Source organism: Nuphar pumila, chromosome 3 (genome assembly GCF_984573655.1).
Source record: "Nuphar pumila chromosome 3, dmNupPumi1.hap1.1, whole genome shotgun sequence".
NCBI classification, from domain to species: domain Eukaryota; kingdom Viridiplantae; phylum Streptophyta; class Magnoliopsida; order Nymphaeales; family Nymphaeaceae; genus Nuphar; species Nuphar pumila.
In genome coordinates, this window is record NC_143251.1 from 9996192 (window position 1) to 10015001 (window position 18810).

General features: G+C 36.3%; 1 protein-coding gene and 1 pseudogene across 1 annotated transcript in view; one reads left to right on the plus strand and one right to left on the minus strand.

Moving 5' to 3' along the window:
- Positions 1 to 812: 812 nt before the first annotated feature.
- On the plus strand, positions 813 to 1854 carry LOC149841909 (fatty acid elongase 3-like pseudogene; annotated as a pseudogene).
- A 129-nt stretch (positions 1855 to 1983) lies between these two features.
- LOC149841910 (uncharacterized) overlaps positions 1984 to 18810 on the minus strand; it is a 112603-nt gene continuing 95776 nt past the window's right edge. Inside the window, exons 15-23 of the mRNA XM_089998772.1 lie at positions 9980 to 10066; positions 8352 to 8517; positions 8199 to 8276; positions 7840 to 7976; positions 6075 to 6151; positions 5747 to 5816; positions 5186 to 5248; positions 2435 to 2569; positions 1984 to 2299 (exon numbers count right to left, since the gene is read on the minus strand). Of these exons, the coding sequence (XP_089854898.1) occupies positions 2435 to 2569; positions 5186 to 5248; positions 5747 to 5816; positions 6075 to 6151; positions 7840 to 7976; positions 8199 to 8276; positions 8352 to 8517; positions 9980 to 10066 (813 nt within the window). The 3' untranslated portion in view covers positions 1984 to 2299. The remainder of the gene's footprint in view (positions 2300 to 2434; positions 2570 to 5185; positions 5249 to 5746; positions 5817 to 6074; positions 6152 to 7839; positions 7977 to 8198; positions 8277 to 8351; positions 8518 to 9979; positions 10067 to 18810) is intronic.

Here is an 18810-nt window from a genome sequence, read left to right on the forward strand (position 1 = left end):
CATTTTTTCACAAGATTTTAAAAAAAAAATCAATTTTCACGAGTTTTTGTCTGCCAATATTTTGCAGTTTTTAACTTTTGTCACTATGGAGGGAACCCCACCTCCCAATTAAAGTATTCAAAAGAGCTGCGACAGAGGTATGAAATCAACTGTACACTGAACTGATGAGGCCAACAAAAGATGAATCCCCCCTTAGCCCAACTGCCCAAGACAAACGAGGGCCCAAATGGGTACACAAATTTCTTCCTTCCCAAAGCGACGAGCTCGTGGACACCACCTGAACAGTAAACACAACCCACCTCTCTAGAGTCATCACAGATGAATCCCCCCCTCATATCGTAACACCCTTCTCTAGACCTTTGTAACTGCATTGACAAATGGAACAGGTCAGGAGAGAGAAGCCTGAGGAGAAGAGCCAGGCGTCTCTCGCTTTGACCACCGATCGCTACAACCAAACAGGAACGCAGGAAAACTGAATTCCCACTGCAATCAATGGAAAAGAGTTCATTCACAGCCAAAGATTGAAACCCACCACGTGTCGCACTCATATTTGAGAGGCAGTCTGACCACCAACACCTAACGTTGTCTTAAGCCGAAGCCCACCAGGAGGCGGGGAGAGGCTCACGCACCAGACGGACAGATCCTCCCCAAAACAAGTTCCCCTGCAGCAACACGAGAAAAGGGATCGAGCAAACACAAGGACAGCCACATAAAAAAGAAAAAGGAAAAGCAGAGGGAAAGGTACCAACAGACCAACCACAGAGAGGCTGGAGAAGAGTTAAGATACAGAAAGAGAGACGGATTCAATTAAGGGAACCCTCCCTCTTCATTTGCCTTTGCAAGGAAAAGAAGAGGATGGCGGAGATGAGTAGTATGGCGGGGTTGGGAATGCAGAGATTGCAGTACTATCTAGCAGAGCACCCCATGATCGTAAACTTCAGATGGAGCGATGCCCACTCTTGGGGATCAACTTGGCCATTCCTATTGTCCTCCATAGCCATCTACTTCGCCTCTGCGTTGTTCCTGAGCCTCCTCCTGATCAAGAACAGCGCCCCGTCCCACTCGGCCCCCTTCCGGCGCTGCACAGCCTCGCCGTCGCCGTCATCTCTGCCGCGATCTTTGCCGGGCGTAGCCTTTCCACAGCTGCGGAGATTCGCGACATCTGCTGGTTGTGGCGCCAGAACATGACCCCAATCCAGTGGCTCCTCTGCTTCCCCCTCCGGCCGCGTCTTCTGGTCCTACATGTTCTACATCTCCCGGTTCCTCCTCTCGCTCCGCACCTTCTTCCACCACTCCATCCTCATCTCCATGTCCTTCCTCTGGCTCGAGTTCTCCCAATCGTTTCAGGTCGTCGCCATACTCCCCACCACGCTGGTCTACTCGGTCATGTATGGATACCGCTTCTGGACGGGCGTCGTCGGGAATTGCCAGATGCTTCTGCTGGGCTGCTACCTTGGCTGCTCATGCTGGCGTCCTGCTCCTGCACTTCAGGAAAAAAGGCTGCAACGGGATCGGAGCGTGGGTGTTCAATTCCTTCTTAGACGTTGCTCTCCTTTTGCACTTTCTCAGTTTCTACGTCCAGAAACATCTGAAGAGAAGCAGAATGGTTGAAGATGTTCACCACAGTTCTATGGCTGGCAATGGAGCAGAGCCGAGTTAGAGGTGAAGAAAGAAAGCTAGCAGAGAACCCCCTACCTCTGGTATACACACACTTCTGGAGTTAGCAAATAATGCTATCCCAGAAGAGTAGCGTTAAACCAACTCTTTTGTGATTTCCATCTTTTTCCCCTTTTTTAAATTGTAAAAACGTTGAAACAGCATAATTGCAGATTCTGGTAGAAGGTAATCCTCGTATATTGAATTCTTTTCTTTCACTCTTTTCCCACATTTCTAATTGCTCTACACAGTGCAGAATCTTCATTTCGTAGACGGTAATCCTCGTGTATATTGAATTCTTTTCTCACTCTTTTTCGACATTTCTAATTGCTCTACACAGTGCAGAATCTTCATTTCGTTTAGTACAATGTCCAAACAATTTATCAAGAAACAAAAATTATACAATGTCCAAACAATTTATCAAGAAACAGAAATTATACAATGTCCAAATAATTTATCAAGAAACAAAAAATAAGTGCAGCAAAACTTAAACAATGGGAAGGTTTTTAGTTATTATGTTCTGAAGATAAAGTCCCCATGTTTTAAACCGCGGACATGTAAATCATGTCCTGGCACAGTACAAACTCTTATCTTCTTTCTCGCTTCTGGCATGACCGTTGGTAGAAACAGATTGAGCACCCTCCTGTAAGTGCAGAGAGCATCCGTCAAGAAACCACTGTGTCGCATATACTCAACAGTAAACCCCATAGTGAGCTTAGCTGTTACTAGCACCCACGAAGGACAAACAAAACTGGGTCTGCCTACCCATAGAAAATACCTATGCCGTTCTCGTCAAGTACTCGATATCAGCTCCAACTTCTGCAATCTTTGCTTCCTTTGAAGTCATTGCAGCCTTTGCAATATTCTGAACATCAAAGTCCAGTGCTACTTGCTTCACAAGACCCTCCAGCATCTGTGTTTGCAATAGATTAAGGATAGCAGATAAAGTATGTGTCTGAAAAGCACTCATAGGGTACTAATTCATTTTGCGTAAACAAAAACCTTTTGGAGCAAAGAACCAACCAGATAGGGAGGAAATATCTAATAGAATTTAAGCTATAAGAGAGTAATATAGCGGAAAGCAGGCACCAATGTTGAGATGAAAAGAAGACGTGAATATTTATGTCATATTTTATGAAAAGTGTGTGTGTATATATATATTCAACCTTATTAAAATAACTAAAATACCCATTAAAATGACAGTTTTGGGGATGCAGATTGCCGGGTTACTTTTTTTTGTATTATAGGTCTTTTGAACTTGGAGGGAAAAGAAAAGTCCAACACCTTTTTAAAAAAAGTAACTTTATCAATCTATCGAAGTTCACTCTTTTGACCTCCGAAAACTAACCATGCATTTTTCAAAAATGCCACTCTTTTAAGGTATTTTAGTCATTTTAATGAGGTTGAATCCATAGTAGCATTGATATTTATATGAAAAAAAGGCTAAAGTTATCTGCATTTTCATCTGTAGAGTCTAGTCTTTCTCTTCACTGACCTCAATTGCATAAATACAAGGGGACTACAGTGTTGGACCTCACTGTTTACACAAACAACAAAGTAAAAATTCAAGCATATTTATAATCTAAATAAAAGGAGGTCTATAACAAGTTGGATACCAAGGAGGGCGAAAAGAATATTTATAGGCTTGCAAAGATGAGAGATATGAAATCGAGGGATCTGGGTATGGTTAGATGTATCAAAGATGAAACACAAAGGGTTTTAGTTAAAGATGAGAAGATTAAGGAGAGATGGAAAGATTATTTTAATAAGCTATTTAATGGAAGGCATGCCCAGGATCTTGGAGACTTCTCCATTCCTTTTCATGAGATGAATCGTGATTTCATGCGCAAGATTCAAAAGAAAGAAATTGCAGAGGCTTTGAAGAAAATGCAATGCAGAAAGGCAGTTGGCCCGGATGGTATACCTATCGAGGCTTGGAAATGCTAGGGTGAGAAAGGTTTAGTATGGTTGGCAAATCTTTTTAACAAGATTTGGCGGACAAATAAGATGCCTAATACGTGGAGGAAGAGTACTTTGGTGCCTCTCTATAAGAATAAGGGTGATATACAAGATTGCACAAACTATCGTGGTATAAAACTCATGAGTCATACTATGAAACTTTGGGAGAAGGTCATTGAGTATAGGTTGAGGAAGGTTGTCATGATATCGGAGGGGAACAAAGATTTGCATATGTTTTTTATTGATTTGGAGAAGGCATACGATAGAGTACCTAGGGATGTTCTTTGGTGGACAATGATGAAAAAAGGTATCTCTCTCAAGTACATTAATATAATTAAAGATATGTACGAAGGAGTAGTAACCAATGTTTGCACTTGTGGAGGGGTGACAAACAATTTTCCTATAACGGTTGGGTTACATCAAGGATCTGCATTAAACCCTTTCTTTTTTGCTTTAGTGATAGATGAACTTACGAGATCAATTCAAGAAAATGTGTTGTGGTGTATGTTTAAGTTAGAATTATAGAGACAGACTTTGGAAGCAAGAGGTTTTACGTTGAGTAAGAGTAAGACAGAATATATGGAATGTCGGTTTAGTAAGCAACGAAGTAGTGATGAGAGTGTAATGAAGCTTGGTGAGCAAGAAATAATGGTGGATGACTGTTTCAAATATTTGGGATCTATCATTCAAAAGAATGGAGAAATTGATGGAGATGTAAATCATAGGATTAAGGTTGGGTGGATGAAATGGAAAAGTGCAACTGGAGTGTTGTGCGATCGTAGAATGTCATTGCTGTTGAAGGGGAAGTTTTATAGGACGACAATTAGACCCGCTTTACTATATGGTACGGAATGTTGGGCTGCCAAGAGACATCATATTCAAAAAATGAGTGTAACTGAGATGCGTATGCTTCGATGGATGTGTGGAAAGACACTAAAAGATAAGATTCGGAACGAGGAAATACGTAAGAAGGTAGGCATTGCATCCATTGAAAATAAGATGAGTGAGAATCGTTTAAGATGGTTTGGGCATATTCGGCGAAGGCCTAATGATGCTCCGGTTAGAAGGATGGAGAAATGGGAAAATATATTAGCTAAAAGAGGTCGGGGTAGGCCTAAGAAGACTTGGATGGAGATGATAAGAAAGGATATGAATGCTTTGAACCTCACCGAGGACATGACATTGGATAGAAATGATTGGAGGAGAAGGATTCATGTGGAGGACCCAAAATGATTTTCTTTTTGGTTCATATCGCCAACCCCAATTGTTTGGGATGAAGGCGTTGTTGTTGTTGTGTTATAATCTAAATAAAAATGGATCCCCAACATAATGAGTTACTGCCTTCCATCATAGAAGATTTGAATCAAAGAAGACCTAGTAAAGACAGTTTTGGAAATCATTCAATCACCAATTCCTCGTGCAGACATTAATACAAAGAAACTAGGTATACGCTGATGACAAAGCATGCGTTCACATGATTTTTATCCATATAGCAGCACCCTGTCTTATCTGATTCTAGCAAAATAAACTATCATAGTTCACAATTATACAGGCCTATATCAAAGGATACAAGTGATCCAATTGCAACCAGAGCTCGGAATTTGGTATCTGGGTCTTGATTTTCTTCTGCAATCTGCCACCCTAAATCATCAGTATATTTTCAAGGTATCAACTGAATACAATAATATTTGATTAAATAAAATGATATCAGCCTTAAAATTGGCCTGAAAATTTCAAAACTATCGCCACCTATTGACTTGATGAAATGTTCCAGATTCAGGTAGGATGCAGACACAACCATATCTGGATCAATCTTTTATAGCATAATTGGAATAAGCACAAGCTTATACTTAGTAAACATTAGAGTTGCCAGTTGGGGAAGCGGGAAGCAAGGCACTTTCAAAATTTTAGGAAGCGAGAAGCGCGGGATGACTTAGAAGCGAACCAAGAATCGTCTTGGAAGCGAACCGGAAGCGAGGAGGAAGCGAAAAAAGAGGAAAAAGTAAGAAAAAAAAACAAAAAACTAAAAAAAATAAGGGGAAGCGTGCTTCCCAATTTTTTTTGGTGCTTCCCCGAACATTTCACGCTTCCCCATATGGTATGGCGCTTCCGGTAACCCTGGTAAACATACCTCTAAAGCAGCTGAGAGAACTTGAGCTTGGCCGTCTTGATCCTTGTCTTGAATCAAAAGCACCGTAAAACTGCAAAACAACTGTAGCAGATTGGTGGTGGCCAAACATGATAAATGAATTTACAGTAAAAGGGCAAAGGAAGAATGATTTTCTTTAAATGTGACACTATTAAACACTAAATTTTTAAACAGGGTTCTCAACCCGTTGGTTTCCAGAATCCTCAATGTCAATTTTGAAAATGCTCACTAAACATGGGTCTATACTAAGATCTTTGAAAAATACAATCCAGGTGCAAAAGGAAAGCTAAGTTGAATCGAAGTGACTTACTTGAGTAACAAAGTGGAATAGGACAGCTGTACATTTTTGTTGGGGTAAGTGCAGCAGCTTGAGAATTTATCAACAACCTGCAGCACCAACAACAGAACCAAATGATAAGATACTCGTCATATCCATCAAACAACAGATCATCACAGTAGATAATCACACAGGTTCCATCCACAATGCACAAAATGGCTTATGCTTCATGTGCTGAGGAACTGGGTCTGAATTAGGACAGTAAAGCACATAGTAAAAAGCTGTAGGCAAGTAACAACGAATGAAAAGGAATGAGGTACCCTATCAAAAGAAGACCAAAAAGAATCTGAACAAGGACCGAAATGCATATAGTGAAAAGCTGTAAGCAAGAATCGATTAATGTCAAGGAATGAAGTACCCTATCCAAAGAAGACCAAAAAGAGTAGGTTTAACCATCAAATGAATTGAACACTAAAAGAAATAAAAAAACATTGGACAAACTAAGTCGAGTCAAGAAACTCCAAAGGACTCAACAGAATCGTTAATGGATAAAAACGTTAATAGCACAAGCGCAATCCAAAAGGGCTATTGATGGGTTGGATTGTCACTTGGGCTTCAACCACACCCAACACGTTAAAATACATGCCAAAGTGTTTGTTCGTTCGCTTTAGACAAAGCATAGTATGAAGCACATATGATTATGCTTATGACATTTAAATGTAATGTAAGATCAACTCTAGTTGCAAACCCAATTGTGTGTCTTGTTGAAAAAGAATCGAGTGCATATAGCTGAAAGCTCGAACCAGACCTCAATCCACCATAGGCAACTGAATATGCAATCCATGTGGACCAGTCCATAGTGTGGCTTAACATTTACTTTAGTACATATTAACAGACGTGTAGACATATGCTACATTGCACCTTTAATTTAAAGGTTTAAAATCATTAAATGGGATTTAGTCCTATATTGAGTAAAATGAAAAGTAGTTCCCCTTTGCTCTAGTATAAAAGGTAAGCAGTACATCAACATATAGCATGCCATGCAATTGTGTGCTGCAGCTTGCAGTACGCAACTGCACATAGAGGAAAAAAATAATATATAAAAGATAAAGGTTAAAAATGTTAGACACAGTTTGGTCGCAGTGGACACAGTTAAAACCATGTCTGATGTGTGTTGGCATACAAGTCCTTTTATCATTATCATGTTCAGACCTCCTCATGACAAAGCTAACCATCCATCAAATGAAGAAATTAAGATTATGTTTAACATGAGGAATATGAACTTCGCAATTTCATTTACCAGAATTGTAGTCAAACCAATTTAGCCTGTTTGCTGATTTCACATGCAGTCATAGGGCATTGAGAAGGGAAAAGAAAAGCTGGTTTTGACAACACAAAAACATGAAATTCTGATAAAGGGAAAGATACGACTGACAGGAAAAGCTTGGAGAGCAACAAATTGAGCAACATGTTATCTGTCAGATAAGCAGATTAAAGATTGCACTGACACAAAAAATATGATACTGAATTGGTACACCATGCAGAAACAGAACAAGCACATTAAGGGACAAATTAAAGTGAAAAATATGAACTTATGGACTCGAAGCAGTGATAGGAAGCAGCCAACTTGATAAGCAAATGTCAGAACTTGTAATCCTAGCAATTTAGTTGGTTCTACTCAGGATAAGGAAGATGATGACTGCCACTAAGATATGAAAAAGATAAGTAACTAAAACACAATCATACACAAGCAATTTAATTCAATACAATATATACAATGAAACAGCAAAAAACTGACCTCACTGCGATGAAGATGTAACCACTTGTGAAAACATGAATGCTTGAAAAGATTTACAACAGCTCGGATACTGGTTAAAAGATTTGCTGTCAGGGGTGTGTTTGATGTGGCCTTCTGAACCATCTGAATAAGCATATCTGTCAGAGAAGAGCATGCCAATTGTAATTCGATATGTAAAATGAAAAAAAAAACTATAATCATATAATGTAAATCATAATCAGATACGAAAGCCACTTGGTAGAATAAAAGATAGGCAACCATGGTACTCAATCGACATGGAGCCCATGAATTTACCCAACATGAGATCCAGTAAGCAGAATCAAAATGAGATCAAATTGCAAAATTAATGTTTCAAATACCATGTCCGTCTTCAACATGCTTGCGAAGTAATTTGGCCCCATCAGGATGCAGAACAATCATTCTCATGACATCAATTACTATACAACAAAACAAATCATCAGAATCAAAGAGGAAACACAACAGAAATATTAAAAATTTCCACAAAGGCTTACCTGGAAACAGCATGGTAATGGGCCAGGAGTCTAATAATTTTTCTAACAAGCGAATATCCACATCTGCAAAAGTACTGCTATGATAATGTGATGTATCTTTCAATACAGTGATAACAGCGTTTAACCTTGACAACTCTGTATCCGTTATTGACAAATGCTTTTGTGCCTATATAAAATAAAAAGGCCGCATCATCTTTGGAACACATATATGCATGCACGTATACACACATTTGAAATATTAAGTTATAGCAGTTCAAGAAAGCATTACACATGATGGAAGTGCTCCAAACTCCAGGAGTATACTTCACAAGATGAAAAGACAAGCTTTGCATTTCTCAAAATTCATGCAAAGAAAATAAAGGGAGCAGGGTTTGCCTCACAACCTCCTTCCAAAATACCCATGAACAGACATGTTCTTAGGTAAAAACTTGATTAGAATAAAGTACACCAGTAACTAGCTTCTATATTATTCACAATCAATTGTTTCAGGAGAAAAAAAAAAAGATGAAACACACGCTTGCCTTTATCTATTCTTCCATATGGAAAATAAACCCCTTCAAGCCTAATAAAGGTATAACATATTACAGAAGTTATTCTCAGGAAAACTACAGATAAATACCACAAGCCAACCAATATTATCATGGTATTCAAAATTTTAGACAAAATAATACCACTAACATGACATTAATGAAAAGAGGAATTTTTAAGGAATACTATGAAGAATCTGCCAATTAAATCACAGATAGCCTTGATAGATCAAATGGGATAATTTGTTTTCACCTGTTTGACAAAAATTAATACTATCAACCTAAGACATCAAAATTAATCTTTATTGATAAGTTCCACAGGGATCAAATCATTTCTAACTTTCCTCTGCAAAATAGGAAACCAGAAAATTGTTTTCATTGAGCAATTCTAGTTATTCCAGAATGAGAGAAGCAAATAAGAAATGAAAATGATAATGGCCACCCTCAGTATGGCTAGTATAGACCATCAGGATTTTAAATTATCTCAATTTCTCGAAAATGATGCAATTCAAAATCAAGTTCCTCTTGAGGCACCAAATAGAGGAAATCATGTCACAAATCAAAATGAACAGCAAATTTGGTTCGAAACAAAACCAAATGCAATGACCTGAGATCCTGGTTGCAACTGTAGTTCCCAGAGTGGGAACCCAAATTGGAAACAGTACAGGAATCAGAATCTGGAAGCAGTTAATTCAAATTTTTAGAAGATTCAGGACACGGGAAGCAAGTAGAAAATAGTATAGGGAATCATTTAGAAAGTGATAAGTAAACTATGTGAACATAATAATTGAAATTCCTGAGAGAATCAAGATTCCTGAACATAGGAATCCAAACCAGAAACCACTTACATTTCTGACTTCAGGAATCAGGACTTCCACTTGCTCTAAGTACTTCCAATAACTATGGTTGCTACACTCCTTTTAAAATACATATTCATCTCAAGCAAAACACTTACACGTCAACCAATCAGAAGAGAAAATTTTCTAACTGCATGACAAGGAAAATAGATGAACAATTCTGGGTTCATTCAGCCAGAAGCAATCATAACCAACAACCACATCACACATATATATTCCAAGTGAATAAATTTATGTTCCTCACCATGTCATGCAATAGAGTGTCATTGAACTCAACAAACTTCCGTAGAATACCATCAAACTGAGCAGCATCGAATGACAGCACTCCCTTCTGAAAATACAACACCATCCATAGGCATGTTAGAATTCTAACATAAACAAAAAATTCTCATTGCATTGGGACTTTTAGATGGAAATGTCGAAATTTTCAAAAAAAAAATTAAAACTAATTTCACTCCTTCATGGGCAATATTGGTCAGACAGACTGAGTTTGTGGACAGAATCCCCCGAGAAGGGGCAGTTCCCGCTACCTAGGAGGCACTTGATACAATGACTACTGCAATCGGGGTTTTGGGCATAAAGATTCCGCAGATATCTCAAAAAAAGGAAAAAAAATTATGCCATACGCATCTGCCATCCTCCTTGATGGCTAAAGAAATCTAAGCACAAACACAATAACAAGGTCACCTAGATATGGATCACTTTGAATTAACTAGGAATAAAAGTTCAGTAGAAGAAGCTGGGGAATATCCTGAAGTAGTCATCCACTACTTCACTAATGATACAGCATCTTTGTCAAAAAGAACCTCCAACAACAAGCCACATGGTGATAAATGAATAGACAATTAAGTGTACACAAACATGCATAATAAATATGCACGGGAACTTTTCTCATTAGCAAACAATCCTGGAAGCTTTCAGTTAGTTATAATGGTATCCCAAGTGACACAAAGCTTCAATGCAACAGCAGAGCTGCAAGCAATAATAGATGAGCACCTCTATTCCTAAAGTTTACATCTAAATGTACAAGACTTAAGATTCCTTTAGGCTTACCCCAACATGAAGGCTAAGCCAAATGAAATGCTGATTGTAGTACTCCATAGAATTTTCTTTTCGCATGTTTTCATAATATAGCCTTTATCCCCAATACCAACAATTCCACCAGAGATTCTTCCCTAGAATTTTAGATGGAGAAACCATAGCCCAATCCTGTCAAACCAACAAATCCTAGATTACAACTTGTGACCTATATCATGACCGGTGTGATACATCTTCTTAGGGTTCCCTAAGCAACGAAAAACTTGATTAAAGAAAATAATTTTGTAGACATCAGAAAAAACTTGACAAACATAAAAATAAACAATGATAAAATATCAAACTGAAAAAAAAATAAAAAAGTGAAAAGAAATTTTAACAACAAAAATTCATGCTGAATTCAAAATCAACATTTTGTTTTTTGAAGCTTTACCACTTGGACCACCTCATGTCATGCAACCAACCCACTATCATTCCAATCTTCCAAGAACCTCAATTAAGAGAAAACTGTAAAGATAGGTGGAACACCTTTAAACACGAACAAAGTGTCCACCAACAAGTGCAAAATGCACAAACACAAATGCCACCAAGGGTACAATCACAAATGCTACGAAGAGCACAATCACAAGTGCCACTAAGGGTACACAAAGGATAAAAAATAATGTTTTTATTGAAGAACAACATGCAAGAAGCATAACATTACAAGGGGGATGAACCCCTGTTTATATACACAAGAGGGAGAGAAAGGAAGCTAAAAGAGAGAGAGAGAGAGAGAGAGAGAGAGAGAGAGAGAGAGAGAGAGAAGACAAAAAGGAGAGAGGACAAACCCAACGGCTAGAAATTTAGCCATTGGATTCATGTCAACAAGGGTTGACTTGGTCCAACCTTATATATATATTTATACTATATATATAATATGAATGTATATAAATACATATATTTTTGTACATATACATATATTATATTATATATAATAAATATATATATATATATAATTTTATTAATATATATATATATATGTACAATTTAACATTCTCCCTCAATCTTATGGTACAATGACTAAAAGTTTGCCTAAGAGGAGATAAAACCTACGAGCAGAGAGAGGTTTGGTAAAAAAGTCTGTCAGCCGGTACCTATGTCACAGGGACTCTCCAACTAGGTGCCGCACCCACGTTGCACCCGCACCCGCATTTGATGCGATCAACCTGACCCTGGGTGCAGTCAACGCACCCAGGGTCATTTATGTCCAACTTTTGGACTATATATATATATAATTTTTTATATTTTTGCCACACCCCCGCACCCAAGTTTTTTGAAAGTGCCGCACCCGCACCCATGTGACATAGGCTGGTACTTAGATGTGACATAGGGCATATTGATGATTCCTTAAAGATATTCCTCTCGAACATAGTGGCAGTCCATCTCGATGTGCTTTGTTCTTTCGTGAAAAGTATTGTTGCTTGCAATATAAATAGCACTCTTATTGCCGCAACACATCTTTAACACTCCTAGAATCTTAATTCTCATATCAGCCAGCAATCTTTTCAGCCACATCAACTCCATTGTGGTTGTAGCTATGGCTTGGTACTCAGCTTCAGTTGAAGAGAGGGAGACCTTTTGTTGCTTTTTGCACCTGCACAAGATTAATGAATCACGTAGGAAAATATAAAAACCGATGGTTGAGTGTCTGTTATTAGGATCACCTCTCCCATCTGCCTTAGTATATGCAAGTAAGTCTAGTGTAGATGAGGAAGACAAATAATCCTCTAGAAATTGAATTTCTTAGATATCTAATAATACGCAAAACAACTCTCATGTGAACAAATGTGGGAGCGTGTTGAAACTGACTATCTATGTGTATAACATGTGTTATATCAGGTTTAGTAATAGTTAAGTAAGAAAATACTCTGATAAGTTGTCGATAAGGAGTTGGATCATTCAGAGGCTCTCCATCATCAATTTTCATTTTGACATTTGTTACTTCAGGAATGTCAACCTTTTTGTCATCTGATATAACATACCTGAGAATAATATCAGAAGCAAACTTAAATTGAGATAATAAATATCTTGTAGGGGAACAAGCAACCACTATTCCTAGAAAGTATTGTAAAAAACTCAAATCAATCATTTTAAAACTAGTTTTAGGAATATTTTTAATTTGAACTCTTTATTTATCTCCAATGATTATCATATCATCAACGTAGAGAAGTAAGATAACAATACCTGCATCAGAATTCTTAACAAACAAAGTTGTATCAATCAAACAAGATCTCAAGCCAATATTAAGCATATCATTGTTAAATTTATCATATCAAGCTTTGAGAGCTTGTTTTAGGTCATACAATGCCTTTTCTAAACAAAGAGCCATCCCTTGAGGTATTTGTTAAAATGTACTCATCAATTATTGTAATTAGATATATTTTATATATATATATAAGATGATACATATACATATATGGTATATATGTATATGTATCTTCCTAATTATATATATATATATAATATTTTTCTATATTAGCCATAGGGGTAGTTTAGTCATTTTACGCATATTCCATTTTGGAATATGATTGTATTTTCTCTTTTATTTTTTATTTTTTCTAAATTTATTTTTTGTGGTTTGCGCCACATTGGAGGACTCCCCAAAGAGTCGTTGGGGAGCCCCCTATGTGGCTCCTCAAAGGCTTATAAATAGGGGCTTTTCCCCTTGTATTTGTTACTTCTGGCAGGAGCTTTTGCTCCATTGTAATGGGCGTTACACCCTTCTTCTCTTCAATAATATTAACTTATGCCTTATACGCATTTTTGCCTCTTTTGTGGGTTTATGTGTTAGTACATTATGTGCTTGTATTTTCCCCTTTAGTGGGTATATCCGCACTTCATGTGCATGTGTATTGGTTCATTATTGAACCTAATATATTCAAAGCCGTTTCTTTACATGGTATCAGAGCAAGGTTGGGATCGAGTTGCTCTTTGTTGCATTGGGAAGCGTGTTATTCAAGAAATTTTAAAGAAAAATGGTGAAGTTCTTGTTTCTCTCTTTTGCTTCTTAAAATTATTTGGTATGCATTATATTTCTTTAAGTATTGTGCATTATGAAGAATTAGATATGTTTTTGCATATGTGTTCTCCTTGTCATTATGAGTTTGGAGTCTTAACATTCCATTGAACTTTTTATTTTTCTTTCGTATATTATTCTCTTTCGTATGTCTTTTCTTGAAAAATAAGTCTTTTAAGAAAGTTATGTTAGAAGTAAAATGTTTGTGAGATATGTAGCATTGCTCACATACTCTCATCATATTTATTTCATATTAAAGGTATGTGTTTACCCTCTAAAATGTCCTATATGAGGTTTTTCATAATATCATGTGTCTTTGAAAATTGTTTTTTTATTTTCCTACCTAATGAGTTCTTTTTCATACGAGCAATATTTGATTAAGAAGGCATTTTATAATACCGGTTGAATTAAGTTTTAAAAATGATCTCATAAAATATGGTTATTCTCTTTACATTCTTCAATTCAATTTCAAGAATATGTTTTATTATAAAATTTATGGTCTTCATTAATGTTGCATACTTATTACAATAGGAGTTTGTTATAATCTATTAAGTCATAATATTATGAATTTTTGTTTATAGATTTATGTCATAACGCAATCCTATTATTCTTTTTGGGATTTTCTCCACTTTAATAAAGTTTTCCCTCTTCCTTTCGTATGTACCCTCATTTGGGGATTTGTTTTTTTTTTTTTATCTCTCTTTGAGAGGCCTTTTGATCCTTGTGAATCTTCTTATGAGTATATACTCTTTGAGAAGATTTCATGATTACTATAAGCTTCTTTTTAAATAACAATATTGGTTTTTATGAGACTTCTTAAATATTACCATCTTTATAAAAGCTTGAGAGACTCAAGCATTTGCTCTTTTCTATATATTACATGCCTTAGTGCATGTTTACTACTTTTACGTTTTTTGCGTATTTTGTTCAAGTTTTGTGAGAGTGCCTTTGTGCACATCTTTTATAAAGTATTTGTGCTTGTATGCGTATTGTCTCTTCGTAGACATTTTCACATAGTACTCTCTTTTCAATAAAGAGATGTTTATATTGCCTTCTTTAGGGCTTGTTTTTTGTCCCTTAATGGACTTGTGAGATTGTTTCTTTTATCGTTATAAGTGCTTCCACAATATCTTGTTACATGTCCTAAATTTTCTCATTTAAGATTATTGCTATTCTACATCTTGGTATGCATATAATTGCAATTTATAAAGGCTTGATTTGATTCTTGGATTATTCCAAATCCGTTCTCACACATAACATTGCTTATATATTTCATGTTGTGTTTATTAAGTCTTTTATAATGATCATGATTGAACATAATTTCGTGTTTATGCAAAATCATTGTTATAAGGCATATTGTTGTGATTAATTATGTTGGATCTTTGAATCGGCCCTCTTTGTAAAATCACATATTTGGAAAATGATTTCCCTAAGAGTTCATTGCCTTTTTATGACATTTATTTTCTATCCATCACAAGTTATATGATGCATCAATCCTTTTTTTATGGCCTTATTGTTATATTAGAGATGATTGCTGAGGTGAGTTATGGGCACCTTGTGTTATGTCATTTTAGATTGTCCACTTGTCATATTATAGATGGTTGTTGAGGTGAGTTATGGGCACCTTGGGACTCTAGAATGATTTGTTATATGATCTCTAATTATGAGTGTGTCACTCGTTTTCTCTTTTTGGCCATTGATCTTATGAATGCTCTTATTTATAAATGTGATGGATATATGGTGTTTGAAACCTTAAATGTTTTAAGGTATATTAAAATCAAGGGTTTTGGGACTATTGCCCAACCTTTTGTTGTTTATGAATCTTATGAGTGCATTTGCACATTTGTGAGTTCGTGTTTTGTGCTTTTTGTGCACAAGTGTTTCAAGTGTTCTTGTTGTGCGTATGTGCACGTATTTATTTTTCAAAAATATTGTTCTATTGGTTGTAGTATCTTGTTAAAGATACTTTCACGAATATTGTTCTATTGGTTATATTCAAGGTTTTATTTATATGTTTGTCATTACAAGTTTTATTGCCTCAAAAGTCTTCTCCTTTTATAACTCTTATCTAAGTGTCATCATATGTAGACAGAAATTTTATTACACCTTTGTGTGTTGGTGGCCCTTTGTTGGCTTTGTTCTCTTGGTCTAGTAGCTGAACACACTTGTCTTGAGTGTTATTATATGTAGACAAGGCACGTTGATTCACACCATGGTGTGTGATTTTAGTCCATGTTGGCATTTGTGTCTTTGTTCTAGTCGCTGAGATGTATGCCCATGGTTGGCTTCTTTCACTCATTTCAAGTGTCATTTTATGAAGACAAGAGATGTATTGTGTTTTAGCCCATGGTTGGCTTGATACTTTTGTTCTAGTAGCTGAACATACTTGATCTTGAGTGTATTTTTACGTAGACAAGAGATGCTTTTAGTCCATGTTGGCGTGTATATTTTTGTTCTTGTCGTTGATACACTCATTTCAAGTATTATTACATGTAGACAAGAGGTATTTTTACACACCTTTGTGTGTGTCTTTTGGCCCTTAATGGCATTATGGTTATGTTCTTGTTCTAGTAGCTTATACACTTGATTTATGGGTTTTGGAGGACTAATGAAGTAATTGCTTGTAGTAGATGAACTATTGTTGAAATTTGTGAAATTTCATTCATATTTTGCCCTTTAAAGATAGAAGAGAATCATATCATTAATATGCATATTTTAAAAGCAAAATTTTTTGGCATTTAATCTACATATTAAGTGCTTATGGTTTTGGCCACCTTTGTATTCAATATGCAAAATGAATTTTTATAATTGCAATCATTTGAGTGAGATGTTCCTAAATGTGTAAGGTTCCCTACTAAAATAGAGAAATGTGTAGATTATGCATTGTAAAATACATAACACTCATTAATTCATACATCTTTATATGCTTCTTTGAAGCCTTCTTGAGTGAAATATATATTTTCCTCTTCTTTTGGGTGTTTTGCCACTTTTGTGGTTTTGTTGTTCTCTTGCCCATTAGTGGCTATTTGGGTATGTGTGTGCTCTCTTGTTTGCTCTTGAAAACTTCGTTTCTCTTGTTCAGCACTTCATTATAAGCCTCTTATGGGGTCCCATGGCGGACCATTGCTTTATTCCCCATTGTGGGGTTGTGTTTTGTCCATTTTTAGAGCTTGTGAAAACATTATGCATTCTTGTAATTCGTTTCCTCTTTGACATGATATATGATTTTGAAATTTTGGTTTTCTAAATTTTCTTTTCATGCTAAAGTAATTATCCTATCATGTGCTTCAAATTTCTATGCATAAGTTATATTTTTGCACCATTGTTTTGTGGGTGAGTCATCCGATATGGTTTTGATTAATCTTGTTAGAAATGTTTCATTTGAGTAAAGTGCAAAGATATTTTTTACTTGTTCTTGGTTGTTATTCCACAGGATCTTGGAGATGGGATAAAAAGAAGTACCCTGGATAGATCGGGAAATGTGTTCACCATTAGAAGACAATTGGAGGAAGGCATTTGCAAATTTCAATGGCATTCTTACCGAAGCCTCTTGAAGTCTTGCGACTTTTTTCAATCTTTTTGTTTCCCCACGCAAAGTTTGAGGGGGGTGTTAAAATGTACTCATCAATTATTGCAATTAGATATATTTTATATATATAAAAGATGATACATATACATATATGGTATATATGTATATGTATCTTCCTAATTATATATATAAAATATATATTTTTCTATATTAGCTATAGGGGTAGTTTAGTCATTTTACGCATATTCCATTTTGGAATATGATTGTATTTTCTCTTTTATTTTTTATTTTCCTTTTTTATTTTTTCTAAATTTATTTTTTGTGGTTTGCGCCACATTGGAGGACTCCCCAAAGAGTCGTTGGGGAGCCCCCTGTGACCGTTGGGGGCTCCCAACGACTCCTTTGGGAGCCCCCTATGTGGCTCATCAAAGGCTTATAAATAGGGGTTTTCCCCCTTGTATTTGTTACTTCTGGCAGGAGCTTTTGCTCCATTGTAATGGGTGTTACACCCTTCTTCTCTTTAATAATATTAACTTATACCTTATAGACATTTTTGCCTCTTTTGTGGGTTTATGTGTTAGCACATTATGTGCTTGTGTTTTCCCCTTTAGTGGGTATATTCGCACTTCATGTGCATGTGTATTGGTTCATTATTGAACATAATATATTCAAAGCTGTTTCTTTACAGTATTCTCATACCAGGAGGTGCCTCAATGTACACTTCTTCTATAAGATTGTCAATTAAATTTTTTTTTTTAAGTTTCAACATCCATTTGGTATATGGGCCAATTTTTAATTGAAGCAATTGCAATGAGGGTTCTAACTATGGCCATGCGGGCAACAAGTACAATTTTTAACTGCATATTAGGTTGTTATTCACTGTTACATGAAGTTGTATATTAAACTAATGCTCAAATGCATATTTAGCTGCATGGTAAAATGATATTCAATTTTATATACTAAGTTGCATAATTTAGTATGTTTAAATGCATATTTCTTAAAATGTTCAAAATGCCCATTAAGTGTATATCTTTTAGAATGTTCAAATGCGAATGTGTTGGGAGAAAGGTATATAGTTGTATTACCAAATCTCTAAGATTACACTGTATGCTCAATAAAGGACACCAACAGTGTCTCTGCATGTTTGGCAGAGCTTTTAGTGCATGCCACCATGTGTTGGGATGTCACAAGTCAAAACCTAATGGTAACCGAACCTATGGGTCGGTTTGTTGTGGACATATGAGTGTCAAGCCAGTGTGTTGAGGGTCATGCATAGACCATCGAAATTATGATGTGAATTCACATGAAAATGAGAATATAATATTGTTGCCCAACTGGTTTAAAGGCACCGGAGCACTCTGAGTGGGTTTGTGCAATCAATATGAAAAAAATTGGGATGTATATCCTTGGTAAAATGACTAAGGTTGGGGACCTACTACTATGATAGTAGGAGGTA